Source organism: Pelodiscus sinensis, unplaced genomic scaffold (genome assembly GCF_049634645.1).
Source record: "Pelodiscus sinensis isolate JC-2024 unplaced genomic scaffold, ASM4963464v1 ctg72, whole genome shotgun sequence".
Lineage (NCBI taxonomy): Eukaryota > Metazoa > Chordata > Testudines > Trionychidae > Pelodiscus > Pelodiscus sinensis.
The window spans coordinates 578,049-601,655 of record NW_027465834.1 but is presented as its reverse complement, the minus strand read 5'-3'; the positions used below and the strand labels follow the sequence as shown (position 1 = coordinate 601,655).

Here is a 23,607-nt window from a genome sequence, read left to right as displayed (position 1 = left end):
CCTGGCCCAGTCCAAGAAATATGATTTAATTGGGGTAACAGAGACTTGGTGGGATGACTCGAATGATTGGAGCGCTGTCATGGAAGGGTATAGACTGTTCAGGAACAACAGGCAGGGGAGAAAAGGAGGAGGAGTTGCACTATATACAAGAGAGCACTACGATTGCTCTGAACTCCAGTATAAAGAGGGAGAAAAACCTGTTGAGAGTCTATGGGTTAAGTTTAAAGGAGCAAACAACAGCAGTGATGTTGTGGTTGGTGTCTGCTACAGGCCACCGAATCAGGTGGATGAGGTAGATGAGGCTTTCTTGGGACAACCAAGAGAAGCTTCCAGATCGCAGGCCCTGGTTCTCATGGAGGACTTTAATCACCCTGACGTCTGTTGGAAAACCAATATGGCAGTACACAGGCAATTCAGGAAGTTTTTGGAGAATGTTGGGGATAACTTCTTGACACAAGTGCTGAAGGATCCGACCAGGGGCCGTGCGCAGCTTGACCTTCTGCTCACAAACAGGGAGAAACTAAGAGGGGAAGTGGAGGTGGGTGACAACCTGGGAAGCAGTGATCATGAGATGGTAGATTTCAGGATCCTGACCAAAGGAAGAAAAGAGAGTAGTAAAATACACACCTTGGACTTCAAAAAAGTAGACTTTGACTTCCTCAGAGATCTGATGAGCAGAATCCCCTGGGATGCTAACATGAAGGGGAAAGGAGTCCAGGACAGCTGGCAGTATTTTAAAGAAGCCTTATTGAAGGCACAGAAAGAAACCATCCCAACATGTAGCAAGAGAGGTAGGAGACCGGATTGGCCTACAGGGGAAATCTTTGGTGAACTTAAGCACAAAAAGGAAGCTTAAAAAAAAATGGAAAATTGGACAAATGACCAGGGAGGGGTTTAAATGTATAGCAAAGGTGAGCAAAGCCCACAGGTAAGTGCTGCATGTGCGGGACTGGGAGATGGGTTGGAAATGGGGGGGGACTACGGCCTATAATGGCAAGGAGAAAGGAGGGTCAGGGCACAACAGGGAGGCAAGATCAAATCAGTATCTTAGATGCCTATATACAAATGCGAGAAGTATGGGTAATAAGCAGGAAGAACTGGAATTGCTAACCAATAAATACAACTATGATATCACTGGTATTACAGAAACCTGGTGGGATGGGACGCATGATTAGAATGTTGGTATGGAAGGGTACGGCTTGCTCAGGAAGGACAGACAGGGAAAAAAGGGAGGAGGGGTTGCCTTGTACATTAAAAATGTACACACTTGGACTGAAGTGGAGATGAACGTAGGAGATAGCTGTGTAGAGAGTCTCTGGGTTAAGCTAAAAGGGGTAAAAAACGAGGGTGATATCATGCTAGGAGTCTACTACAGGCCACCTAGCCAGGTGGAAGAGGTGGATGAGGCCTTTTTTAAACAATTAACAAAACTATCCAAAGCCCAAGATTTGGTGGTGATGGGGGGACTTTAACTATCCAGACATATGTTGGGAAATTAACACAGCGAGGCACAGGCTATCCAATAAGTTTCTGGACTGCATTGGAGACAACTTTCTGTTTCAGAAGGTTGAAAAAGCTACCAGAGGAGAAGCTGTTCTGGATTTGGTTTTAACAAATAGGGAGGAACTAGTTGAGAACTTGAAAGTGGAAGACAGTATAGGGGACAGTAATCACGAAATAATAGAGTTCATGATCTTAAGGAAAGGTAGAAGGGAAACCAGCACAATTGAGGTAATGGATTTCAGGAAGGCAGATTTTGATAAGCTCAGAGAACTTGTAGGTAAGGTCCCATGGGAAGCAAGACTGAAGGGAAAAACAACTGAGGAGAGTTGGAAGTATTTCAAAGGGACGTTGTTAAGGGCCCCAAAGCAAACAATTCCGCTGTGTAGGAAAGATAGAAAATATGGCAAAAGACCAGCTTGGCTTAACAAGGAGATCTTGCACGATCTCAAAATAAAAAAGGAGTCATATAAAAAATGGAAACTAGGACAACTAACAAAGGATGAATATAGGCAAGCAACACAGGAATGCAGGGGCAAGATTAGAAAGGCAAAGGCACAAAATGAGATCAAACTAGCTACAGGCATAAAGGGAAACAAGAAGACCTTTTATAAATACATTAAAAGCAAGAGGAAGACCAAGGACAGGGTAGGCCCACTGCTTAGTGAGGAGGGAGAAGCAGTAACAGGAAACTTGGAAATGGCGGAGATGCTCAATGACTTCTTTGTTTCGGTCTTCACCGAGAAGTCTGGAGGTGTGCCTAACGTAGTGAATACAAGCAGAGAGAGGGTAAGTTTAGAAGATAGGATACACAAAGAACAAGTTAAAAATCACTTAGGAAATTTAGATGTCAGCAAGTCACCAGGTCCTGATGAAATGCATCCCAGGATACTCAAGGAGCTGATAGAGGAGGTATCTGAGCCTTTAGCTATGATCTTTGAAAAATCATGGCAGACAGGGGAGATTCCAGAAGACTGGAAAAGGGCAAATATTGTGCCCATCTATAAAAAGGGGAATAAGAACAACCCAGGAAACTATAGACCGGTCAGTTTAACGTCTGTCCCAGGGAAGATAATGGAGCAGGTAATTAAGGAAATCATATGCAAACACTTGGAAAGTAATAAAGTGATAGGGAATAGCCAGCATGGGTTTGTGAAGAACAAGTCATGCCAAACTAATCTGATAGCTTTCTTTGATAAGATAACGAGCCTTGTGGATAAGGGAGAAGCGGTGGATGTCATATACCTAGACTTTAGTAAGGCATTTGATACGGTCTCGCATGATATTCTTATTGATAAACTAGGCAAATATAACTTAGATAGGGCCACGATAAGGTGGGTGCATAATTGGCTGGATAACCGTAGTCAGAGAGTGGTTGTTAACGGTTCTAAATCCTGCTGGAAAGGGATAACAAGTGGAGTTCCTCAAGGGTCTGTTTTGGGACCCGTACTATTCAATATCTTCATCAATGATGTAGATATTGGGATAGAGAGTACTCTTATTAAGTTTGCAGATGATACCAAACTGGGTGGGGTTGCGACTTCTTTGGAGGATAGGGACATAATTCAAAATGACCTTAGCAAGTTAGAGAAATGGTCAGAGGTAAACAGGATGAGGTTTAATAAAGAGAAATGCAAAGTGCTCCACTTAGGAAGGAACAATCAGTTCCATGCATACAAGATGGGAAGCGACTGTCTAGGAAGGAGCATGGCGGAAAGGGATCTAGGGGTCATAGTGGACCACAAGTTGAATATGAGTCAACAGTGTGATGCTGTTGCAAAAAATGCAAATATGATTCTAGGTTGTATCAACAGGTGTGTTGTAAGCAAAACTCGTGAAGTCATTCTGCCGCTCTACTCTGCACTAGTTAGGCCTCAGCTGGAGTACTGTGTCCAGTTCTGGGCGCCACATTTCAAGAAAGATGTGGAGAAATTGGAAAGGGTACAGAGAAGAGCGACAAGAATGATTAAAGGTTTAGAGAACATGACCTATGAAGCCAGGCTTCATGAACTGGGCTTGTTTAGTTTGGAAAAAAGAAGATTAAGGGGGGACATGATAGCGGTTTTCAAATATCTAAAAGGATGTCACAAGGAGGAAGGAGAAAATTTGTTCCTCTTGGTTTCTGAGGACAGGACAAGGAGTAATGGGCTTAAAGTGCAGCAGGGGAGGTTTAGATTGGACATTAGGAAAAAATTCCTAACTGTCAGGGTGGTCAAATATTGGAATAAATTGGAGGTGGTGGAATCTCCCTCTCTGGAGATATTTAAGAACAGGTTAGATAGACATCTGTCAGGGATGGTGTAGGTGGAGCTTGGTCCTGCCTTGAGGGCGGGGGGCTGGACTCGATGACCTCTCGAGGTCCCTTCCAGTCCTATGATTGTATGATTCTATGATAGCTCGAGAATGCCGGGGGGTTACCAGGAAGGCGAAAGCGCAAATGGAATTGCGACTGGCTAAGGATGTGAAGGATAACAAGAAAGGTTTCTACAGACATGTCAACAAGAAGAAGGTGATCAGAAAGGGTGTGCGGTCCCTACTGGATGAAGGAGGTAACCTAGTGACAGATGATGTGGGGAAAGCTGAAGTACTCAATGCTTTCTTTGCCTCTGTATTCACAGACAAGGTGGGCTCCCAGACTACTGCGCTAAGTGACGCAAGATGGGATGAAGATGGACAGCCCTTGGTGGGTAAAGAAAAGGTTAGGAACTATTTAGAAAAACTAAACGTACACAAATCCATGGGTCCGGACTTAATGCATCTGAGGGTACTGAGGGAGTTGGCAAATGTCATTGAGGAGCCTTTGGCCATTATCTTTGAAAAGTCGTGGAGATCGGGAGAAATCCCAGATAATTGGAAAAGGGCATATGTAGTGCCCATCTTCAAAAAGGGAAGAAGGACAATCCAGGGAACTATAGGCTGGTCAGTCTTACCTCAGTTCCTGGAAATATCATGGAAGGGATCCTTAAGGAAACCATTTCGAGGCACTTGGAAGAGAGGAAAGTGATTAGGAATAGTCAGCATGGATTCACAAAGGGCAAGTCGTGCCTGACCAATCTGATTAGCTTCTATGATGAGGTAACTGGCTCTGTGGACGTGGGAAAGTCAGTGGATGTGATATACCTTGACTTTAGCAAGGCTTTTGATATGGTCTCCCACAATATTCTTGCCAGCAAGTTAAGGGAATGTGGATTGGATAAATGGATGGTAAGATGGATAAAAAGATGGCTAGAAGGCCAGGCCCAGTGGGTAGTGATCAATGGCTCGATGTCAGGATGGCGGTCAGTTTCTAGCAGAGTGCCCCAAGGTTTGGTTCTAGGACCGGTTTTGTTCAATATCTTTATTAAGTACCTGGATGAGGGGATGGATTGCACCCTCAGCAAGTTTGCAGATGACACTAAGCTAGGGGGCGAGGTAGATATGCTTGAGGGCAGAAATAGGGTCCAGAGTGACTTAGACAAATTGGAGGATTAGGCCACAAGAAATCTGATGAGGTTCAACAAGGACAAGTGCAGAGTCCTGCACTTGGGACAGAAGAATCCCAAGCATAGTTACAAGCTGGGGACCAACCAGTTAAGTAGTAGTTCTGCAGAAAAGGACCTGGGGATTACAGTGGATGAGAAGCTGGAGATGAGTCAACAGTGTGCCCTTGTAGCCAAGAAGGCTAATGGCATATTAGGTTGCATTAAGAGGAGCATTGCCAGTAGATCCAGAGATGTCATTATTCCCCTTCATTTGGCTCTGGTGAGGCCATATCTGGAGTATTGTGTCCAGTTCTGGGCCCCCCACTACAAAAAGGATGTGGACCCATTGGAGAGGGTCCAGCGGAGGGCAACCAATATGATTAGGGGGCTGGAGCATATGACTTATGAGGAGAGGCTGAGGGAGTTGGGTCTGTTTAGTCTGCAGAAGTGAAGAGTGAGGGGGGATTTGATAGCAGCCTTCAAGTTCTTGAAGGGAGGTTCCAAAGAGGATGGAGAGGCTGTTCTCAGTAGTGACAGATGACAGAACAAGGAGCAATGGTCTCAAGTTGTGGTGGGAGAGGTCCAGGTTGGATATTAGGAAAAACTATTTCACTAGGAGGGTGGTGAAGCACTGGAATGGGTTACCTAGAGAAGCAGTGGAGTCTCCATCCCTAGAGGTGTTTAAGTCTCGGCTTGACAAAGTTCTGGCCAGGTTGATTTAGCTGGGATTGGTCCTGCCTAGAGCAGGGGGCTGGACTTGATGACCTTCTGAGGTCTCTTCCAGCTTTATGATTCTATGACTCTTTCCTACACCCCAGTCTTCTATCCTAAAATCTCTCAGACTACTGAGCTAGATGGACCACTGATCTGACCAAATATGATCATTGCCATATACAGGGCTCAACAATTAATGTAATCTACTCGCCCGTGGCTAGTAGATTACAAGCCGGCATGGCCGCACATTGCGGTCAGCGCATGCGCAGCGCGGTCTGCGCATGCGTAGTGTGCAGAACCGCATGGCTGGCGAGCAGGGCTCGCCGCCACTTTGCAAGCCCTGCTCATATACATTTAGGAAGGAATAATCAACCATACAAATACAAAAAAGGGAGTTACTCACCTTGTGCAGTAATGAGCGTTCTTCGAGATGTGCGTCCCCGTGGGTGCTCCACTCTAGGTGAAAGGTCGCCCTGAGCCGCAGATCAGAGCTTTGTACAGCAGTTTCCCCTGTTGAGCCATGCATGCCCAGGAGGCTTCTCGAGCCCTTCCTGCCTCCTGAGGAGCGCGGCTCAACCCCCTCCCTTTCAGTTCCTCGTCTCCGCCCGAGAATTTCGACTCCGAGCAGAGGGGAGGTAAGGAGGGTCGTGGAGCACTCACGGGGACACAGATCTTGAAGAACACTCGTTACTGCACGAGGTGAGTAACTCTCTTTTCTTCTTCGAGTAGTGTCCCCATGGGTGCTCCACTCTAGGTGACTACAAAGCAGTATTCAATGTAAGGCTGGAGGGGAGCCAGAGTCATTGTTTGGCAGTGATAGAGAGCACTGCTGTGGCAACTGCTGAATCACTCGAGTTGTGGAAGAATAGCGTAGTGTTTAGCAAAAGTATGGTCTGAAGACCATGTTGCTGCCCGGTAAATGTCTCTTAAGGGGACGTTGCCCAGAAAGGCTGTAGAGGCAGCCGTGGCTCGGGTGGAATGCGCTCGTGGTGGGCTCTGTAACGGTCTATTGCCCAGAGAGTAGCACTTGATTAGACAGGTCGATATCCACTTCGAGATTCGTTGCGATGATACTGGTGTCCCTTTGGATCGTTCAGCGATGGAAATAAAAAGTCTTTCAGATTTACGAAATGGTTTTGTTCTTTCTAGGAAGAAGGCCAGAGCCCTCCGGATGTCCAGAGTAAGCTGGGTGACATCTCTCTGTGAAGAGTGTGGTTTCGGGAAAAAGGTAGGTAATACGATCGATTCGTTGATGTGGAATTCCGTACAGACCTTAGGCAGGAACATCGGGTGGGGTCTAAGTATGACCCTATCCTTTGTGAAAACGGTGTAAGGGGGTTCCGACATATTAGTGCTGCAAGTTCACTCACCCTTCTGACAGAGGTGATGGCTAAGAGGAAGCAGACTTTCATAAAAAGGAAGGGAAGTGGTATTGTTGCCAATGGTTCAAAAGGAGGTCTGGTGAGGTAGTCCAAAACAAGATTTAGGTCCCACAAGTGGGTGGGGCCTTATATGGTGGGTACACATTTTGAAGTCCCTTGAGGAACCTCTTCGTGATAGGATGGTTAAAAATGGAGAAGCCGTCCACCGAGGTATGAAATGCTGCTATTGCAGAGAGATGTACTCTTAGAGAGGAAATTGACAATCCTGATGCTTTAAGGTCCATAATGTAATCTAGTATGGTATTCAGTGGAGGGACACGGGGTTCCACTTTGGCTCGTACCCATTTTTGCTGGTAGGTTTTTCGAGTGGATTGCCTCCTGCTATGGAGGAGGATGTCTTTTACTTGCTGTGAGCAGCGGTCTTCTATCTCTGAGAACCAGAAAGAAGCCACGCCTGAAGATGCAGGGTACGGAGTTGGGGCTGTAGTATCCTGCCATTGTCCTGAGATAGTAGGTCTATCCGGTATGGTAATGGATGGGGAGGCTGGACCGCTAGCTTGTGAAGGTATGGGTACCAGGTTTGGCGAGACCATGATGAGGCAATCACGATGACTAGGGCTTTGTCTCTCAGGATTTTGCGTAGGACTCTTGGGATGAGAGGTATGGGGGGAAAGGCGTAATGTAGGGGCGCTGCCCATTTGATTAGAAAGGCATCCCCCAGAGAGTGCTTGCCAAGTCCCGCACGTGAGCAGAATTGGGGACATTTGGTATTCTGGGCCGAAGCGAAGAGCTCTATAGATGGCCATCCCCACTGGTGGAAAACTGAGTTTGTGACCTCCGTATGTAATTCCCATTTGTGGTCTAAGGTGAAGTTTCGACTGAGGCAGTCCGCTCTGGTATTGTTCACCCCTGGCAGGTAGCATGCTATGAGGGTGACCTGGTTGCGGATGCACGAGTTCCAGAGGCAAATAGCCTCCGTGCACAGGGAGCAGGAGTGGGCTCCGCCCTGTCTGTTTATGTAGAACATCGTGCAAATATTGTCCGTTAGGATACGAACTGTATGATTGGCGATGTCGGAAGCAAAGTGTGCGCAAGTGTTCCTTACTGCTCTGAATTCGAGTGTCTCGTTTGGGGACCACCTGCCCTGAACTTCGCAGCTGTCCATATGTGCACCCCAGCCGAGGAGGGAAGCATCCATGGTAATTTGGATAGTGGGTTTGGTTTGTTGGAATGGGACCCCCGCCAGAAGATTGTTTGGCACGGGCTACCATTGTAGGGATGCAAGCACATTTGGTGGGATAGTAACCCTTTTGCTTCGAGGGTGTCGTGATGGGATGTAAATGGTCACCACCCAGAGCTGGAAGCATCGAAAGTGTAGGCGAGCATGGTGGACTACGTAGGTGGTGGAAGCCATGTGTCCCATTAGTCGGAGGCATGTAAGTACTGTGGTGGTAGGCATTGTGAGCATCCTGGTTATAATTTCCTGTATAGTTGCGAAACGTTGCCGAGGTAGGTATGCTCAGGCTGTAACGGAGTCCAGTCATGCGCCAATGAACTCTATATCTTGGACCAGGTGTAGCGCTGATTTGTCTTTGTTGATCAGGAGGCCTAGACGATTGAGGAGGGCCATGGTTGTATATATCATAGAGGTGGTTTCGGCGTATGAGGATCCTTTTAGAAGGCAGTCGTCCAGGTAGGGGAATATGATAACATTCTGCCACCTGAGGTACGCAGCTATGACCGCTAGTACCTTCGAAAAACCCTCGGAGCTCATGAGAGGTCAAAGGGGAGAACCTTGTATTGGAAGTGGTCTGGACCAAGCGCAAAGCTTAGGTAGCGTCTGTGGGAGGGGTGGATGGTTATATGGAAATAGGCATCTTGGAGGTCGAGGGCTGCGAACCAGTCCCCTTGATCTAGTGCAGGAATGATTGCGGAGAGAGTGACCATCTTGAAACACTGTTTCTTGAGAAATTTGTTCAGTTTGTGGAGATCCAATATAGGTCTCCAACCCCCTGTTCTTTTCTCGGTCAAGAAATAGTTTGAGTAAAACCCTCTCCCGTGGAACTCTCAGGGTACCCTTTCTAGAGCTCCGATGACGAGGAGCCAATTGATCTCTTGATTTAGAAGGGTTTCGTGAGAGTGGTCCCTGAAAAGGGACGGGGTAGGGGGAAAGGTAAGGGGGATAGAAATAAAAGGGATGGTATAGCCTACTCGAATTATCTCTAGGACCCGGCTGTCCGATGTTATGGATTCCCACTGTGGGAGGAAGGCGTGCAAGCGGTGGTTGAATAGATGGCTATGTTGAGGTGGTGCTAGATCGTGAGGGAGGTCTTGCAGGCCCTTGACCAAATGTTCAAATTTGCTGCTTTGATGGTTGAGTAGCCAGTGGGGGGGCTTGGTTGGGTCGCCTTCTGGGACCTCGTTGTATTGGTCTGGTGTCTTCATAAGGCCTCTGTGGTCGATTGTATTCCCCATATCGGTATCGATTATATGAATTATATGGGGTGTATCGCCTGCGTTTATAGGGTGGCATGTACATGCCTAACGTGTGAAGTGTGGACTTAGAATTTTTGCTGTTGTGGAGCATTTCATCCGTAGTGGCTGCAAATAACTTTTGCTTGTCAAATGGCAAGTCTTCCACTTTGGGTTGGAGTTCACAGGGAACTCCAGATGACTGGAGCCAAGAAGCTCTACGCATCACCACCACTGTAGATGTAACTCGGGCTGCAGTGTCAGATACATCCATTGCCGTTTGGAGAGCGGTGCGGGCGATCATATGGCCCTCATGAACTATTGATTTCAAGATGGGTCTTTTGGAGTCGGGGAGGTGTGGCATTAGTTCTCCCAGTTTTGAGTAGTTGTCAAAGTCGTGATTTGCTAAGAGAGCAGAGTAATTTGATATTCTAAGTTGTAGAGTGAAAGAGGAGTATATTTTCTTGCCAAAGGAGTCCAACTTTTTGTGGTCCTTATCTGCATTGCCCGTCCTATATTGTAGAAGCTTCGCCCGTTGTGCTGAGTCCACGACTAGTGAGTTAGGCTGTGGGTGAGCAAAAAGAAAGGGTTAGGGTTAGGGTTAGAGAAAGTCATTGTCTTTTGAGGGGACAAAGTACTTTCTGTCAATTTTCTTATTAGTTGGTTGAATGGATGCAGGTGTCTTCCACAGGTCTTCTGAGGTCTCCATTACTGAATCGTCTATGGGCAGGGCAATCTTGCCATGTAGAGTGGGATGTAGATTCTTTAGCAATTGGTACTGTTTCTTCTGCACCTCTTGCAGGGAGACATTCTGGCTTGTCGTTACTCTCTTGAATAGTTCTTGGAACTGTTTTAGATCGTTAATTGTTTCAGTGTCTGATGGTACTACGGCATCATCTGGTTGTGCATCAAGGGCATTAGAGTGTGTGACGTTTACTGACTGAGTATCTGAGTCCTTGTCTGAGATTCATTCCGCCTCGTCCTCCTATAGACTTGCTGGAGGTAGGGGCTGTGGCTGAGGCAAGCTTCTCTGGGATGCGGTGGAGCGAGGTGGGGAGTGGTGTTCCCATGGTCCCGATTGCAGTGGATAAGGTGGAGGTGGGTAAGGCCAGTATGGGTGCCATGGGCTATGTTGCGGCGGAGCCCTATAATGGTGGGAGCGAACCTTCCCAGGTGATGGATGTCGCGAGGAATAGACCGTGTGGCGGTCATCATCAGGAAGGGGAGCGTCCTGAAGAGATAACGGTGATATCAACCTGGGAGGGGATTGCCTTGATGGAGACCTCCCAGGAGAGTAAGAAGTAGAGGGCAGGCACGAATAGTGAAGTCTACTGTGTGGATCAGTCTCTTGTTGGGGCTGATCCCTAGCAGCCTCATCTGGCTGCTTGTCTGGCTGCGGCAGGACCAGTGGAGCATCAGCTGGTGCCAGTGACTTCAGAGGCTGCCCATCCTTCTGCTGCAGTGCCGTGACTTTAATCGGCACCGCAGCTTTAAGCCATGCTTTAGCTTTCGGCGCCGCAGAGGCTTGAAGTGGCGCCAGGGCTGGAAGCAGTGCTGCGCTTTCAAGTGTCACCGCGGTTTGAAGCGGCGCCGGCTTTTCCTGCCGTGCTGGAGTGCTCCCGGGGCTACTCAGCTGTTGCGCGCCCCGATGCCGGTGCGGAGCGGGCATGGAGAGGCTCTTGCTCTCAGGTCATTCCTGGAAGGCGGCGGAGGCTCTTGCCGCGCTGTCGGTTGTTCCCCCGCAGGCTGTAAAGCTTTTTCAAATAGGATCATTCTGAGGCAGAGCTCACGATCTTTTCTGGCTCTCGCCGTCAGGGAATTGCAATGGGTACAGTTGTGGGGAGAGTGAGTCTCCCCCAAACAGCGTATGCAGTTTGAGTGACCATCTGAAGCCGGCATTGGGTCCTGGCATTGACCGCATTTTTTAAAGCCTGAGGAGCCGGACATTTGGCGAACTCTCTCCTCCTTCAGCTTATTATATTTATCTTCTATACAGTTATTGTAGTATGTCCTTGTGTGGTGGTTTTTTTTTTTTTTTTTTTTAAATGTGTGTCTTGCTTTGATAGCCGGGAGAACGCCGGTTCACCAGAGTCCCAGTTTCAGGTGAGTTCAAGCACCCTGAGATGGGATTTTAATTAAATCTATTTTTCCTATTTCTAGTTTTTTGGTTTTTTTTTAGAACAAAGGAGAGACTAATTAGGATTAGAATAGAGGAAAATAACTATGGCTAAATAACTAAAGCGAAAGTAGTCAGATAGTCTAACAGGGAGCTCCTGTTTGCTCCGTTCGCTGACGAGGGCGGTTAAAGAGGAACTGAAAGGGAGAGGGTTGAGCTGCGCTCCTCAGGAGGCAGGAAGGGCTCAAGACTCCTCCTGGGCATGCGTGGCTCAACAGGGGAAACTGCTGTACAAAGCTCCGATCTGCAGCTCAGGGTGACCTTTCACCTAGAGTGGAGCACCCATGGGGACACTACTCGAAGAAGAATGGAAAGTACCTTGGAAGGAGTACTGCAGAAAAGGATCTGGGATTATAGTGCAGTGGTTCCCAACCACCGGTCCATGTACTGGTGGCAGGCCATGAACCCCTGCCTGCTGGGCTAGGACACTCTGCCAGGCCATACCCCCAGCTGCTCATGAGCCCTGCCCTCTGGGGAATTCCATTGCTTATAAGGTGCGTGCCTGTGTGCGAACTAAAAATTCTCTCCCCGCCCTTTCATGGCGAGTGGTGCTATGAACTGACTGTGTGTCCCTACTCAGGCAGCCTCTCCACAGCTCTGGTTCTAGCTCTGGTGGCAGCCACGCACCCAGCCGACAGAGCTGCATGGCGGAGTTGCCCCGTGTTCTTTCTGTTGTGAGTGGTGCGTTCAGGACCAGCGAGCAGAGCTTTCGCGGCCATGAGAGTAACAGCCTGTATCAGTATTACAGAGCATCTGATTAGAGGCCCTGGGGTTGTGCTGGGTTTCTGTGATTTCTGACCCTCCTCTGGCAGGGCCTGGCTTCCCCCGCGCGATCTCCCCTCCTGGCTCTGGCCTGCACTATGTGTCTGGCTGTTTCCCAACGTTCTGGGTTGCCGCAGCTGGTAGCACTGGTCCGAGTTGTGCAGGGGGAGCTGGGCTCCCTGACTCAAACCAGCTGGTGTCAGGGGAGCTAGTATCACCCGGCTGTTGGGTGGGTGCCGTGAGCCTGAGATGTGCATGGGCTGAGTGACCCTGTGCCTCTAGGCCCCGACTATTAAAGGCTTGGGAAGGAACTCTTGAGCCACCAGAAATGTATGCCCTCCCCTCTTGCTTTTACCATAGACACCACTGATCCCATGTGTGTATTGCAGGCTGGGCTGCAGGAATGGCAGAGCAGGGCTGGGGTTTTTTCTTGGCCATGGAAGAGCGCTTTGCTGCACAGCGGGAGGGCCATGTGGAGCCTGGCACAGCAGCATTAGAGCAGCAGTGACTCAGGCATCAGCACTCAGCTGGCAGCTGGGAAGCAGCACAGGGTTAGGTGAGGGGGTGGGTGTGGCAGGTACTATGGGCTCCGGGAGCGCAGCTAGTGCTGGGAGGCTCTAAGAGGCGGTAGGCTTGCACTCAGCATTTTTGGGGATCGAGCTAGTACTGGGGAGGCTATGGGGGCAAGATTGGCACTGGGAAGCTCTGGGGACGGTGCTATATTGGGGACTGGCACTTACAGGGAGGCTCTGGGAGGTTGGGTACAATGGGGCTCTGGAAACAGAAGGCTGGCACTAGAAGGTGTGGTGGGGGGCTGGCACTAGGGCACTCAGAGGCTACGTCTAGACTGCATCCCACTGTCGACAGAAGGATGCAAATCAAGCACATCGAAATTGCTAATGAAGCAGGGATTTAAATATCCCGTGCTTCATTAGCATAAATATGGCTGCTGCTTTTTTTCAACACGGAGCTTTTTCAGAAAAAAAAACCCTCCGGCAGTCTAGGCACGGATCTGTCAAAAAATAAACCCTTTTTCAACAGATCCTATATTCCTCAAAAATTGAGGTTTACAGGATCTTTCGAAAAAGTGTTTATTTTTCGACAGATCCGTGTCTAGACTATTGTTTTTTCAAAAAATCTCCACTTATTTAAAGTGGTTATTTAAATCCCCACTTCATTAGCAATTGTGACGTGCCTATTCTATACCTCTCTGTTGACAAAGAGGTGTAGTCTAGACGTACCCTGGGGGTGGGAGGCTCGCACTGCGGGTCTTGGGTGCAGGGAACTCTGGGGGGTCAGTGGCTGGCGCTGGAGGGTAGTAGAGGGCTCTAGGGGCTAGGGCTGGCACTGGTGGAGTTTGGAAGCCAGGGCTTTTGGCAGACCAGTAACATTTTATTTGCATATTTATTATTTGCATAATGAATATGCAAATATACAAATGTTGCCAGTCCGCCAAATGTTTGTGCATGGGTTTGCTGGTCCCTGGTATCAAAAAGGTTGGGAACCACTATTATACTGGAACATATGACAACACAAGAACATAAGAAATAAATTTGTGCCAACAATATAACTGTGTTGCCAAAAAAAAGCATCTATCATTCTGGGATGTATTAACAGGAATGCTGAAAGCAAGCGTAATATACCAGGTGGTTTGGGGGCACCACTGAAAGGGTCAAATCAGGGCTACTTACAGCTCAAGACTGGGATTCTCCCCTATAAGGCACCAAACTATTCACAGAAAGCACACAAACCCACCACTTCTCTAAGTCTGCCCACTTTATGAGGGCCATCTTCCTTCTTCACCTTCCTCTCATCTTTGCCTCAGGATGCTCCCCCCTCCCCCCCCCCCCCCCGTGCCTGGACACTGTCCCCCATGCTGCCCCCACCTCCAGCTTCTTAGCGCTGTCCAGGGCAAGTCCAACCCCTGCCTCACTCTCCGCCTGTGGCTGGCATCAAAGCCCTTGTGCCCCACCCATGCAGCAGCAGGACTGCCCTGCACGCAACCAGGCCCAGAGAACAAAGCCCTGCCCTGGCCTCGTACACCCAGCCACATGGCCCCGCGCTGTCTGGTGCTCTCGCCCATCTCCCTCTTCCCCCCCACAGGGCGGGCAGGTGGAGGCAGTGCTGCCACCCACCCCGTCTCCCAGACAGAGAACATTTAAAATATAAGTACAAAACCCATATTCATAACTTTACATATAATAATCATATAAGTATATGAGTAGCATTCAGAGAATCAGCCTAGCATAAGCTTTCATTAGACACCTCACATGGCCCATTTTGCACAGAATTTGGGGCAAACCCACAACAGTGGGTGCACCAATGATCTGCATTTTCCTATTAAAATCCAATAATGTGACAGCAAGATACAAAGATATTCTTCCACTCTGCTCAGCATTGATAAAGTCTGGGAGTACTGTGTCCAGTTCTAGATACCACACTTCAGGAAAGATGTGAACAAATTGGAGAAAGTCCAGAAGAGAGCAACAAAGGTCAAGAAAATATGACTGTTGAAGAATGATTGAAAAATTGGATGTGTTTAGTTTGGAGAAGCGAAGACTCAAGGGGGAATGTGATTATAGTCTTCAATTACATAAAAAACTGTTTTAAAAGAAGAGCATGATTAATTGTTCTCCATAGCCAATGAGGATAGGATGAGAAGTAATGGGCTTAAATTGGAGCAAGGGATATTTAAATTAGATATTAGAAAAAGCTTCCTAAATGTAAGGATAGTTAAGCACTAGAACAAATTACCACAGAAGCTGTGTTATGTGACTCTGTACCAACCAGAAAGCTTTATAAACTAACATTTCTCATCTTCATAGAAAGTCTGGTCTATAGTCCAGTTGGCCTGGGACCAGCACACTTCCTACCTGGCTCCTCACGATTCCCTGGAAGCAGCAACATGTCCCTGCTGCTCCAAGGCAGAGGAACAGATATAAGGGATTTGGGGTGGGCTCTAGAAGGGAATTTGGATGCAAGAGGGAGCTCAGGGGTGCGGAGGGATTTTGGCAAACTAGATCCGGAGGGCGCTCATCTTGGGCAACTCCCCTCAAGCTTGTCCTTGCTGCTCCTGGTGGAGGCATGATTGGGCAGCTTTGTGCACAGGGTGGCACCTGCAGATGCCACCCCAACAGCTTCTGGCCAATGGGAGCTGTGAAGCCAGCGCTCAAAGTGGGGGCAGTGCATGGAGTTGCCTAGCTGTGCATCCACTAGGAGCAGCAGGGACAGGTCACCACTTGTGTGCAGCCATATGAGGTGAGCCCCTTCTCCCAAATCTAGCACCCCCAAAGCCCTTCCATGCTCAAACTTCCTGTCCTGATCCCCCCTCCCAGAACCAGTGGCTCACACCCCCTTCTGTAGCCACAATCCCTCTCCTCAGTTAACTAGAATTTCTCTCTTACCGGCACTCTCTCCCCCCTTCTCTCAACATGCTGGATGAAAAAGCTTTTACTGAACCTAAGAAGGTTATGGAATCTCTGTCATTGTCTAATCTGTTCTTTAAAAACCTCCAAACAACTGTCGGGGATGGTCCTGGTAATATTTAGACTTGGATCAGTTCAGGGGACTAGATACATGACATGCTGCAGTCTCTTCCAGTCCTATATTTCTATGTTATCACCATATGGATACCCTGCAGTGCAGCTCATTTCATGATCAGATGGAAAGACTGGAGTGAGAGATAGAAGGCAGAGAGATAGGGGCAGGAAGAATCACAAGAGGGAGAGAAAGACAAGCAGGATCTCAAATATATTAGGTTGGGATCCTCACAGGTGCAGTGTTAATGCTCAAGTTAAGGTCATAATTCAAAATGATCTGGACAAACTGGAGAAATGGTCTGAGGTAAACAGGATGAAGTTCAATAAGGACAAATGCAAAGTGCTTCACTTAGGAAAGAACAATCTGTTTCACACATATAGAATGGGAAGCAACTGTCTAGGAAGGAGTATTGCAGAAAGGGATTTAGGAGTCATAGTGGACCACAAGCTAAATATAAGTCAATAGTGTGATGCTGTTGCAAAAACAGGAAACATGATCGTGAGGTGCATTAACAGGAGTGTTGTGAGCAAGACACGAGAAGTCATTCTTCCGCTCTACTCTTAGCTGATTGGGCCTCAATTAGAGTATTGTGTCCAGTTCTGGGCACCACATTTCAAGAAAGATGTGGAGAAGTTGGAAAAGGACCAGAGAAGAGCAACAAGAATGATTAAAGGTCTAGAGAACGTGACCTATGAAGGAAGACTGAAAGAATTGGGCTTATTTACTTTGAAAAGGAGACTGAAAGGAGACATGATAGTGGTTTTCAGGTACGTAAAAGAGTTTCACAAGGAGGACGGAGAAAAATTGTTCTCCTTAGCCTCTGAGGATAGGACAAGAAGCAATGAGCTTAAACTGCAGCAAGGGAGGTTTAGGTTGGACATCAGGAAAAACTTATCTGTCAGGGTGGTTAAACACTGGGAGGTTGTGGAATCTCCATCTCTGGAGATATTTAAGAGCAGGTTAGACAGACATCTATCAGGGATGATCTAGATGGTACTGGGTTCTGCCATGAGGGCAGGGGACTGGATTTGATGACCTCTCGGGGTCCATTCCAGTCCCACTATGCTATGATTCTGTGAAGAATATCAGTTACTGCACAAGTGAGTAACATTTGAAGTGTAAAAATGTAATAAGAAAAGCCAAAAAGGAGGATTACCTAAGGGTAAAGGTTACCTAAGGGTAACGCTACAATGGCTGTGAAGGCAGACGAAGGCTGCAGTGGACAGGAGACACCCAAGTTTTCTGGATTCCATGACATTGGACCCGGGCCTTCTATCCATCAAGGAGTGTGTGGTGGCTGCAGTCTCCCCACGTTAAAAGAAGTCATGCACAAGCATCTTTCTATGCACTACTCTCCTAAGCTTGAGCCCTACGGTGACTGACGAAATCCAGAAGCTTTTAGTCATGGACCAGCACGTAGGTGATGGATTTGTGTATCAGTTGTTCCATTTTAAGGACCAAGGTGGTAGAACAGTCCGGCAGCTTCATACATGACTGAGCAGCTCTATTTAGGATCTGCGCTGCTCACCCCATATGGGGAGGGGTCTAGAAAAGGTGCCCTAAACATAGTCCACCTCAACCCTTCTGACTAGATAACCACGTCCAGTGGGTTCACCTCTATGCAGTCAAAATCTAAGGTTAAATTTTGGAAGATGGAATATTTGGACTTTAATGGACAATCCAGATAGACCCATGGCAATTATCGCCCGCGAGCTCCGATGATTTCACATTCACATAGCTGCCCTGACAAACGTGTAGACCAGAAGGAAAGCTAAGAGAAGAAAGCAGAGGGTACACCTCTTTTTCTGGAAAGGAACCCCAAAGGAAGAAAAACGAATTAATGGAGTAGGATTTGCCACCAAGAACGAACTGACAACGATCCTATCTGAAGTCCCTGTCAGCATCAAGGAACCAGTTTGAAGCTTGCCAAATGACTCTCCATTTGAAGCTTGCCAAAAACCAACAGGCAAGTGTCGTGAGCACTTATGCACCAACTTTAGATGGCGAAGATGATGTGAAGGAGAACTTTTACACCCAATTGGACACAGTCTTGACAGGCATCCCCAAAAAAGAGAAGATTATCCTGGGAGATTTCAATGACAAGGTCGGAAGAGACGTGGACCTCTGGCAAACCACCATTGGAAAAGAAGGAGTTGGCAATAGCAACTCCAATGGAGTGCTCCTCCTTACAAAATGCGCAGAACATGAGCTTGTCGTCACGAACACCCTCTTCTGCCAGAAGAAAAAATTTAAGACCTTATGGCAACATCCTCAATCGAAGCACTGGCACCTTATAGATTATATCATCATCCGCTCTCGGGATCGGCATGATGTCCTTCTCACGCATGCAATGACTTGCACTGATGACTGCTGGACAGATTAGGATTGTCACCAAACAGAGAACTCAGAAGAAACTGAGCCAATGAAAGATCAACGTACAAGGCTTGAAGGACCCCACCAGATGAAGTCACTTCCTGATAGCACTCCAAAGGAAGATGCCGATAGTACACCCTGAAGATGTGGAAGAACGCTGGTGTCAACTGAAAAAAGCCATCATTGGAGCTTGTGGAGAAACCATTGGCTATCAATCCAGGAAGCATCAGGACTGGTTTGATGAGAATGATGTGGAAAGTGAATGTCTGATTGAGGTAAAAAGGAAAGCCTTCAGAGCCTGGCAAAGCGACATCAACTGTACAAAGAAGAGAGAAGCGCATGCCAAGGACAAGGCAGAAGTCCAATGCAAAACAAGGACTCTGAAAAATCAGTTGTGGACTGAGAAGGCACGAGGGCTCCAGTGTCTTGCAGATATCAACAATACGAGAGGTTTCTTCAATGCCACCAAAACTGTTCATGGACCGAGTGTTACCCGCACAAATTTCTCTATCCCTTTCACACTGTAGGGACACACACCTTTACCCAGTTCCTAGAGCTCAAGGTGCAACTCTGTGAATTTACACACCCACCCTTACCCAATTTCTAGGGCTCAGGGTGTAATAACCCGTGGGTTGGCAGGATCTTTAGTCACTTGAAAGAGCCTCACATAGTAATATCCTTATCCTCTATTTATTGACAATTCCCAAACAAGCAGAATGCACATTGGTGAGCGTGGTGTCATGCTCACCAATCCTGATAAAGGCAGGCGGACTTCCCCTGTCGGTCAGGCAGTATCAGTTTCTCTGGTCTTAGGCTGTGTCTCGGAGGTGAGTTCTGGTTTGCAGGTCTCCCCGCCCTCCTCCTGGTCCTCTTCCAGCCTTTTCTTCCTTTAGTACTTCTGATGATCTTCCTTCTTCTTCTTGAACCCCAGTTTATATAATGAAACCTGAGTCTTGCTTAGCTATACCGTAATCAATTATTTTAGTATTGTTTTACTAACCAATCAAAATTACCTAACCAATCATTCCCCACCACCTTAATTGATTTACACCTAGCAAAATTAATTATACAGAAGACAGAAACAGTTACAAACCAGACAGAGATCACACAGTCAAACAATAGGAAAGTGTAGTGACAATGCTCATAGAGTGAGGATTCCACATCCTCTATTGATAAGCAGTTTCTTGCCAGACAGAATGGTGTTACGCACAAATTTCTTTACCCATCTTGAGATCTGTCCCTCCTCAGAACCTGGTGTGACACTTTGTAATACTCACAGTTCCATCTAAATTGTATGTGACTCCAGGCCTTACAGTAATGGCTGCTATACTTCAGTCTGGCTGCAGGAAGCAGCTTTGGTTCAGGCCTAGCACAGGCCTTCTAACATGGCTACAGAGAAGCCATATTGTTACACGAGAAACCATGGAATTAATTCCCTGAGATCAAAGGATGGTACCCAGCTCTTGAAAGACAATTAAGCCATTGCTTCTTGCAGAAAGAAGCACTTTTAGGAGCTCCTGAATCGCCCCTCCATCATAGTCCCAGAATCCCTTGATTGAATCCCTCAGTAACTGCCTAGGAATGATCTTGCAATACTTCTTACCCTGGATGAGGTCCAAGCTGCCATCAAAGCGATGAAGAGCAACAAGGCAACTGGACTGGATGGAATCCCTGCCAAAATCTTCAAAGAAGGCGGGCCAGAGATCCACAAACAATTCCATTTCCTGATTCTCAAGATCTGGAATAGGGAGCAGACACTGCGAGAGTTCAGAGACACACAGACTGTCAGTCTGTTGATGAAGGGTGACAAATCAGACTGTGGAAACTATTGTGGCAACTCCCTCCTGGCAACGACAGGTAAAGTCTTAGCTCAAATCCTTGCCAATAGACTCCTGCCACACACAGAAGAAATTCTTCCCGAGTCCCAGTGTGGCTTCCGATCATTCCAAGGAACAGTGGACATGATCTTCACTGCATGGCAATTGCAGGAAAAACAAAATGAAGCCTTAGATGTGAAGTACCCATGGGGACATCTCTTGAAGTTGATAGGGCAGACATTCGAATGCATCGTTGCTGCTATGGAGGTGTGCGATTGGCCCGAAATTATCTAGAGTCACCAAAGCAGCTGGGCAAGCCCGGGTTGGTTTTGGTCTGATAAATGCACATATCCCCGGAGGTCAGCACTCGTCAGCATGTATTAGCTCTAGAATTACCACAGTTATCCAAGTAAGGCTTGGAGCGATCCAAGGAACCCTAACTAATTTAATGAGCCATTTGCAGTTTCACTGTAACGCCCTTGTTTACTTAGACCATGCATGGCTTAATCTTTGAGACAAGCATATGCTACAGGCAGGATCAACTAGGTAGCTGCGCTCTGGGAGAGGAAGACTCATAGACTTTAAGGTCAGAAAGGACCATTATGATCATCTAGTCTGACCCCGTGTACAGTACAGGCCACAGAATCTCACCCACCCCTCCTAGAATAATCCTCTCACCTATATCTCAGATATTGAAGCCTTCAAATACTTGGAAGACCCCAAGATGCAGAGATCCTCCAGCTGTGATCTGTACCCCATGCTACAGAGGAAGGCGAAAAACCTCCAGGGTCTCTGCCAATCTACCCTGGAGGAAAATTCCTTCCCGACCCCAAATATGGCGATCAGCTAAACCATGAGCATGTGAGCAAGACTCACCAGCCAGACACCCAGAAAGTTCTCTATAATAACTCCTATCATCCCTCCATTGACCTATTTCCCACTGATAATGAATGGTCAATTAGTTACCAAGATCATATTCTCTCATCAAACCATCCCCTTCATAAACCCATCTAGTTTAATCTTGAAACCCCTCCACCCTGCAGGCCCCGCCGGCCTTCCCCCCACAGGGAAGGAGCAGGTGCCCGCAGTGCGGCATGGGGGACTGACAGGAACGACGAGCCCCATGAGGTCAGCCCCGGGCATGGTGAAAGGAGAAAGAGGGAGAGAGACACAGAGACAGGAGAGTGGAGGACCAGTGGGGGACCCCCACGCCTCACCCTGGGGCTTTCCTTCCCCACTGTCTCCTAGAGGGCCCCGGGAGCTACCCAAGTACAGCGGAAGAGACGGGGTGAGCCTCCAAAAAGTGCCCCCCCCCCGTCCCTGCGCTTTTCCAGGCAGCCTGAGTTATAGTGCCGCACAAAAGGAACTGACTGCTCCCTGTGGCTCTCTGCTGCAGGAAGTGGGGGAGGCTTTGTATGCTGTCCCAATCACCAGCAAAATCTCTCAACTCCTAGTGGCTAGAAACTGGCCAATTGGAATTGAGAGGTTTTGTTGGGGGCAGGGGTAGCATGTAAAGCCGCTTCCCACAGCACAGAGTCACAGGGAACAGAGCCATCTGGGGCTTCTGGCAGGCAAGAAAGCCTGCCTGAGAGTACTGCTGACCAGGAGCAGCTTAGGTAAGTGCTTCCCAGCAAGAGCCTGCTTCAGGCACTTCACTCTCTCCCCTACCCCAACCCATGTCCAGATCCTGCACTCCTCTCTTACATCCCTCCCGCATGGAAGAGTCCTCTCCTAAACCATAGTTCCTCCTGGGCCCTGCATGCCAATCCCCTGCCCCAGGTCACAACCCCCTCCTTCATTCAAACTCCCTCTCTTTCTCTCCCCCACATGCTCTCTTGCACCCCAGTTCCCTACCCCAACCTCCCTTAAGCACCCATCCTCCGTCCCAGACCCCATATCTCCTCCATAGAGAAATGCAGCCCTCGACCAATTACCAAAATCTTTGGAATGATCCCGTCACGTTTTTGGATTTTAAAGGGAGCAGCCAGATCATTGCTGCGCCCACAGAGAAGTGTTTGCCCCAAAGTCTATACAAAGGGGGCCATGTGAGGTGTAAAATGAATGCTTATGTTCTACTGGTTCTATATATGCTATATGTGTGATCGCTGTATATGGAGTTATGAATGTAGACTCTATGCTTGTACTGTGAATGTTCTCTGCCTGAGGCAGAGCAGTGGGCCTGAACTGCCTTCTTTAAGGAAGCAAAGTCCAGTCAATGACTGTGCTAATTAGCGAGGTTCCAGCAACAATGGCTCTCAAGGTGCCCAGTGCATACCTGAGGAATGTGTCTGGAACCCGCAAACCAACCAATATCATAGCTGCTGACATGGGAAGCAAGGAGATACCAGGGATGGATATAAAATGCCATGAGACAAACTCCATCTTGCCTTCAATTCTGGTACTGATTCCAGATGCAGCCTTGCGAGAAATAGCGCGCTGGGAAGAATTGTTGGCCCATCCTGACATAGAATGTACACCAGAGATTTTTAAGATAGCAACTTGTAACATCTCTGCTGAGCGCCTGCATTGAGAACTTGGTGATTCGATGCACATAACATATTCTCCTTAACCACCTTACTCTCATGCTTTTCTTTTTTTGTTAATAAACCTTTACATTCTAAAGATAGGATACACAAAGAACAAATTAAAAATCACTTAGGAAAGTTAGATGTCAGCAAGTCACCAGGTCCTGATGAAATGCATCCCAGGATACTCAAGGAGCTAATTTTTTTTGAAAAAATCATGGCAGACAGGGGAGATTCCAGAAGACTGGAAAAGGGCAAATATTGTGCCCATCTATAAAAAGGAGAATAAGAACAACCCAGGAAACTACAGACCAGTCAGTTTAACGTCTGTCCCAGGGAAGATAATGGAGCAGGTAATTAAGGAAAACATATGCAAACACTTGGAAGGTAATAAAGTGATAGGGAATAGCCAGCATGGGTTTGTGAAGAACAAGTCATGCCAAACTAATCTGATAGCTTTCTTTGATAGGATAACGAGCCTTGTGGATAAGGGAGAAGTGGTGGATGTCATATACCTAGACTTTAGTAAGGCATTTGATACGGTCTCGCATGATATTCTTATTGATAAACTAGGCAAATATAACTTAGATAGGGCCATGATAAGGTGGGTGCATAATTGGCTGGATAACCGTAGTCAGAGAGTTGTTGTTAACGGTGCTAAATCCTGCTGGAAAGGGATAACAAGTGGAGTTCCTCAAGGGTCTGTTTTGGGACCCGTACTGTTCAATATCTTCATCAATGATATAGATATTGGGATAGAGAGTACGCCTAGTAAGTTTGCAGATGATACCAAACTGGGTGGGGTTGCAACTTCTTTGGAGGATAGGGACATAATTCAAAATGACCTTAGCAAGTTAGAGAAATGGTCAGAGGTAAACAGGATGA

General features: G+C 47.5%; 1 protein-coding gene across 10 annotated transcripts in view; it reads right to left on the bottom strand.

Moving 5' to 3' along the window:
- The window catches only part of ARHGEF39 (Rho guanine nucleotide exchange factor 39), a 104,074-nt gene that overhangs the window by 41,104 nt on the left and 39,363 nt on the right, over positions 1-23,607 (bottom strand). For 9 of the 10 annotated variants that reach the window (XM_075914727.1, XM_075914726.1, XM_075914725.1 and 6 more), the window contains one exon: positions 19,984-20,118. The exons of the other annotated variant lie outside the window; for it this stretch is intronic. In XM_075914727.1, the coding sequence (XP_075770842.1) occupies positions 19,984-20,118 (135 nt within the window). The remainder of the gene's footprint in view (positions 1-19,983; positions 20,119-23,607) is intronic. 10 annotated transcript variants of the gene reach the window in all.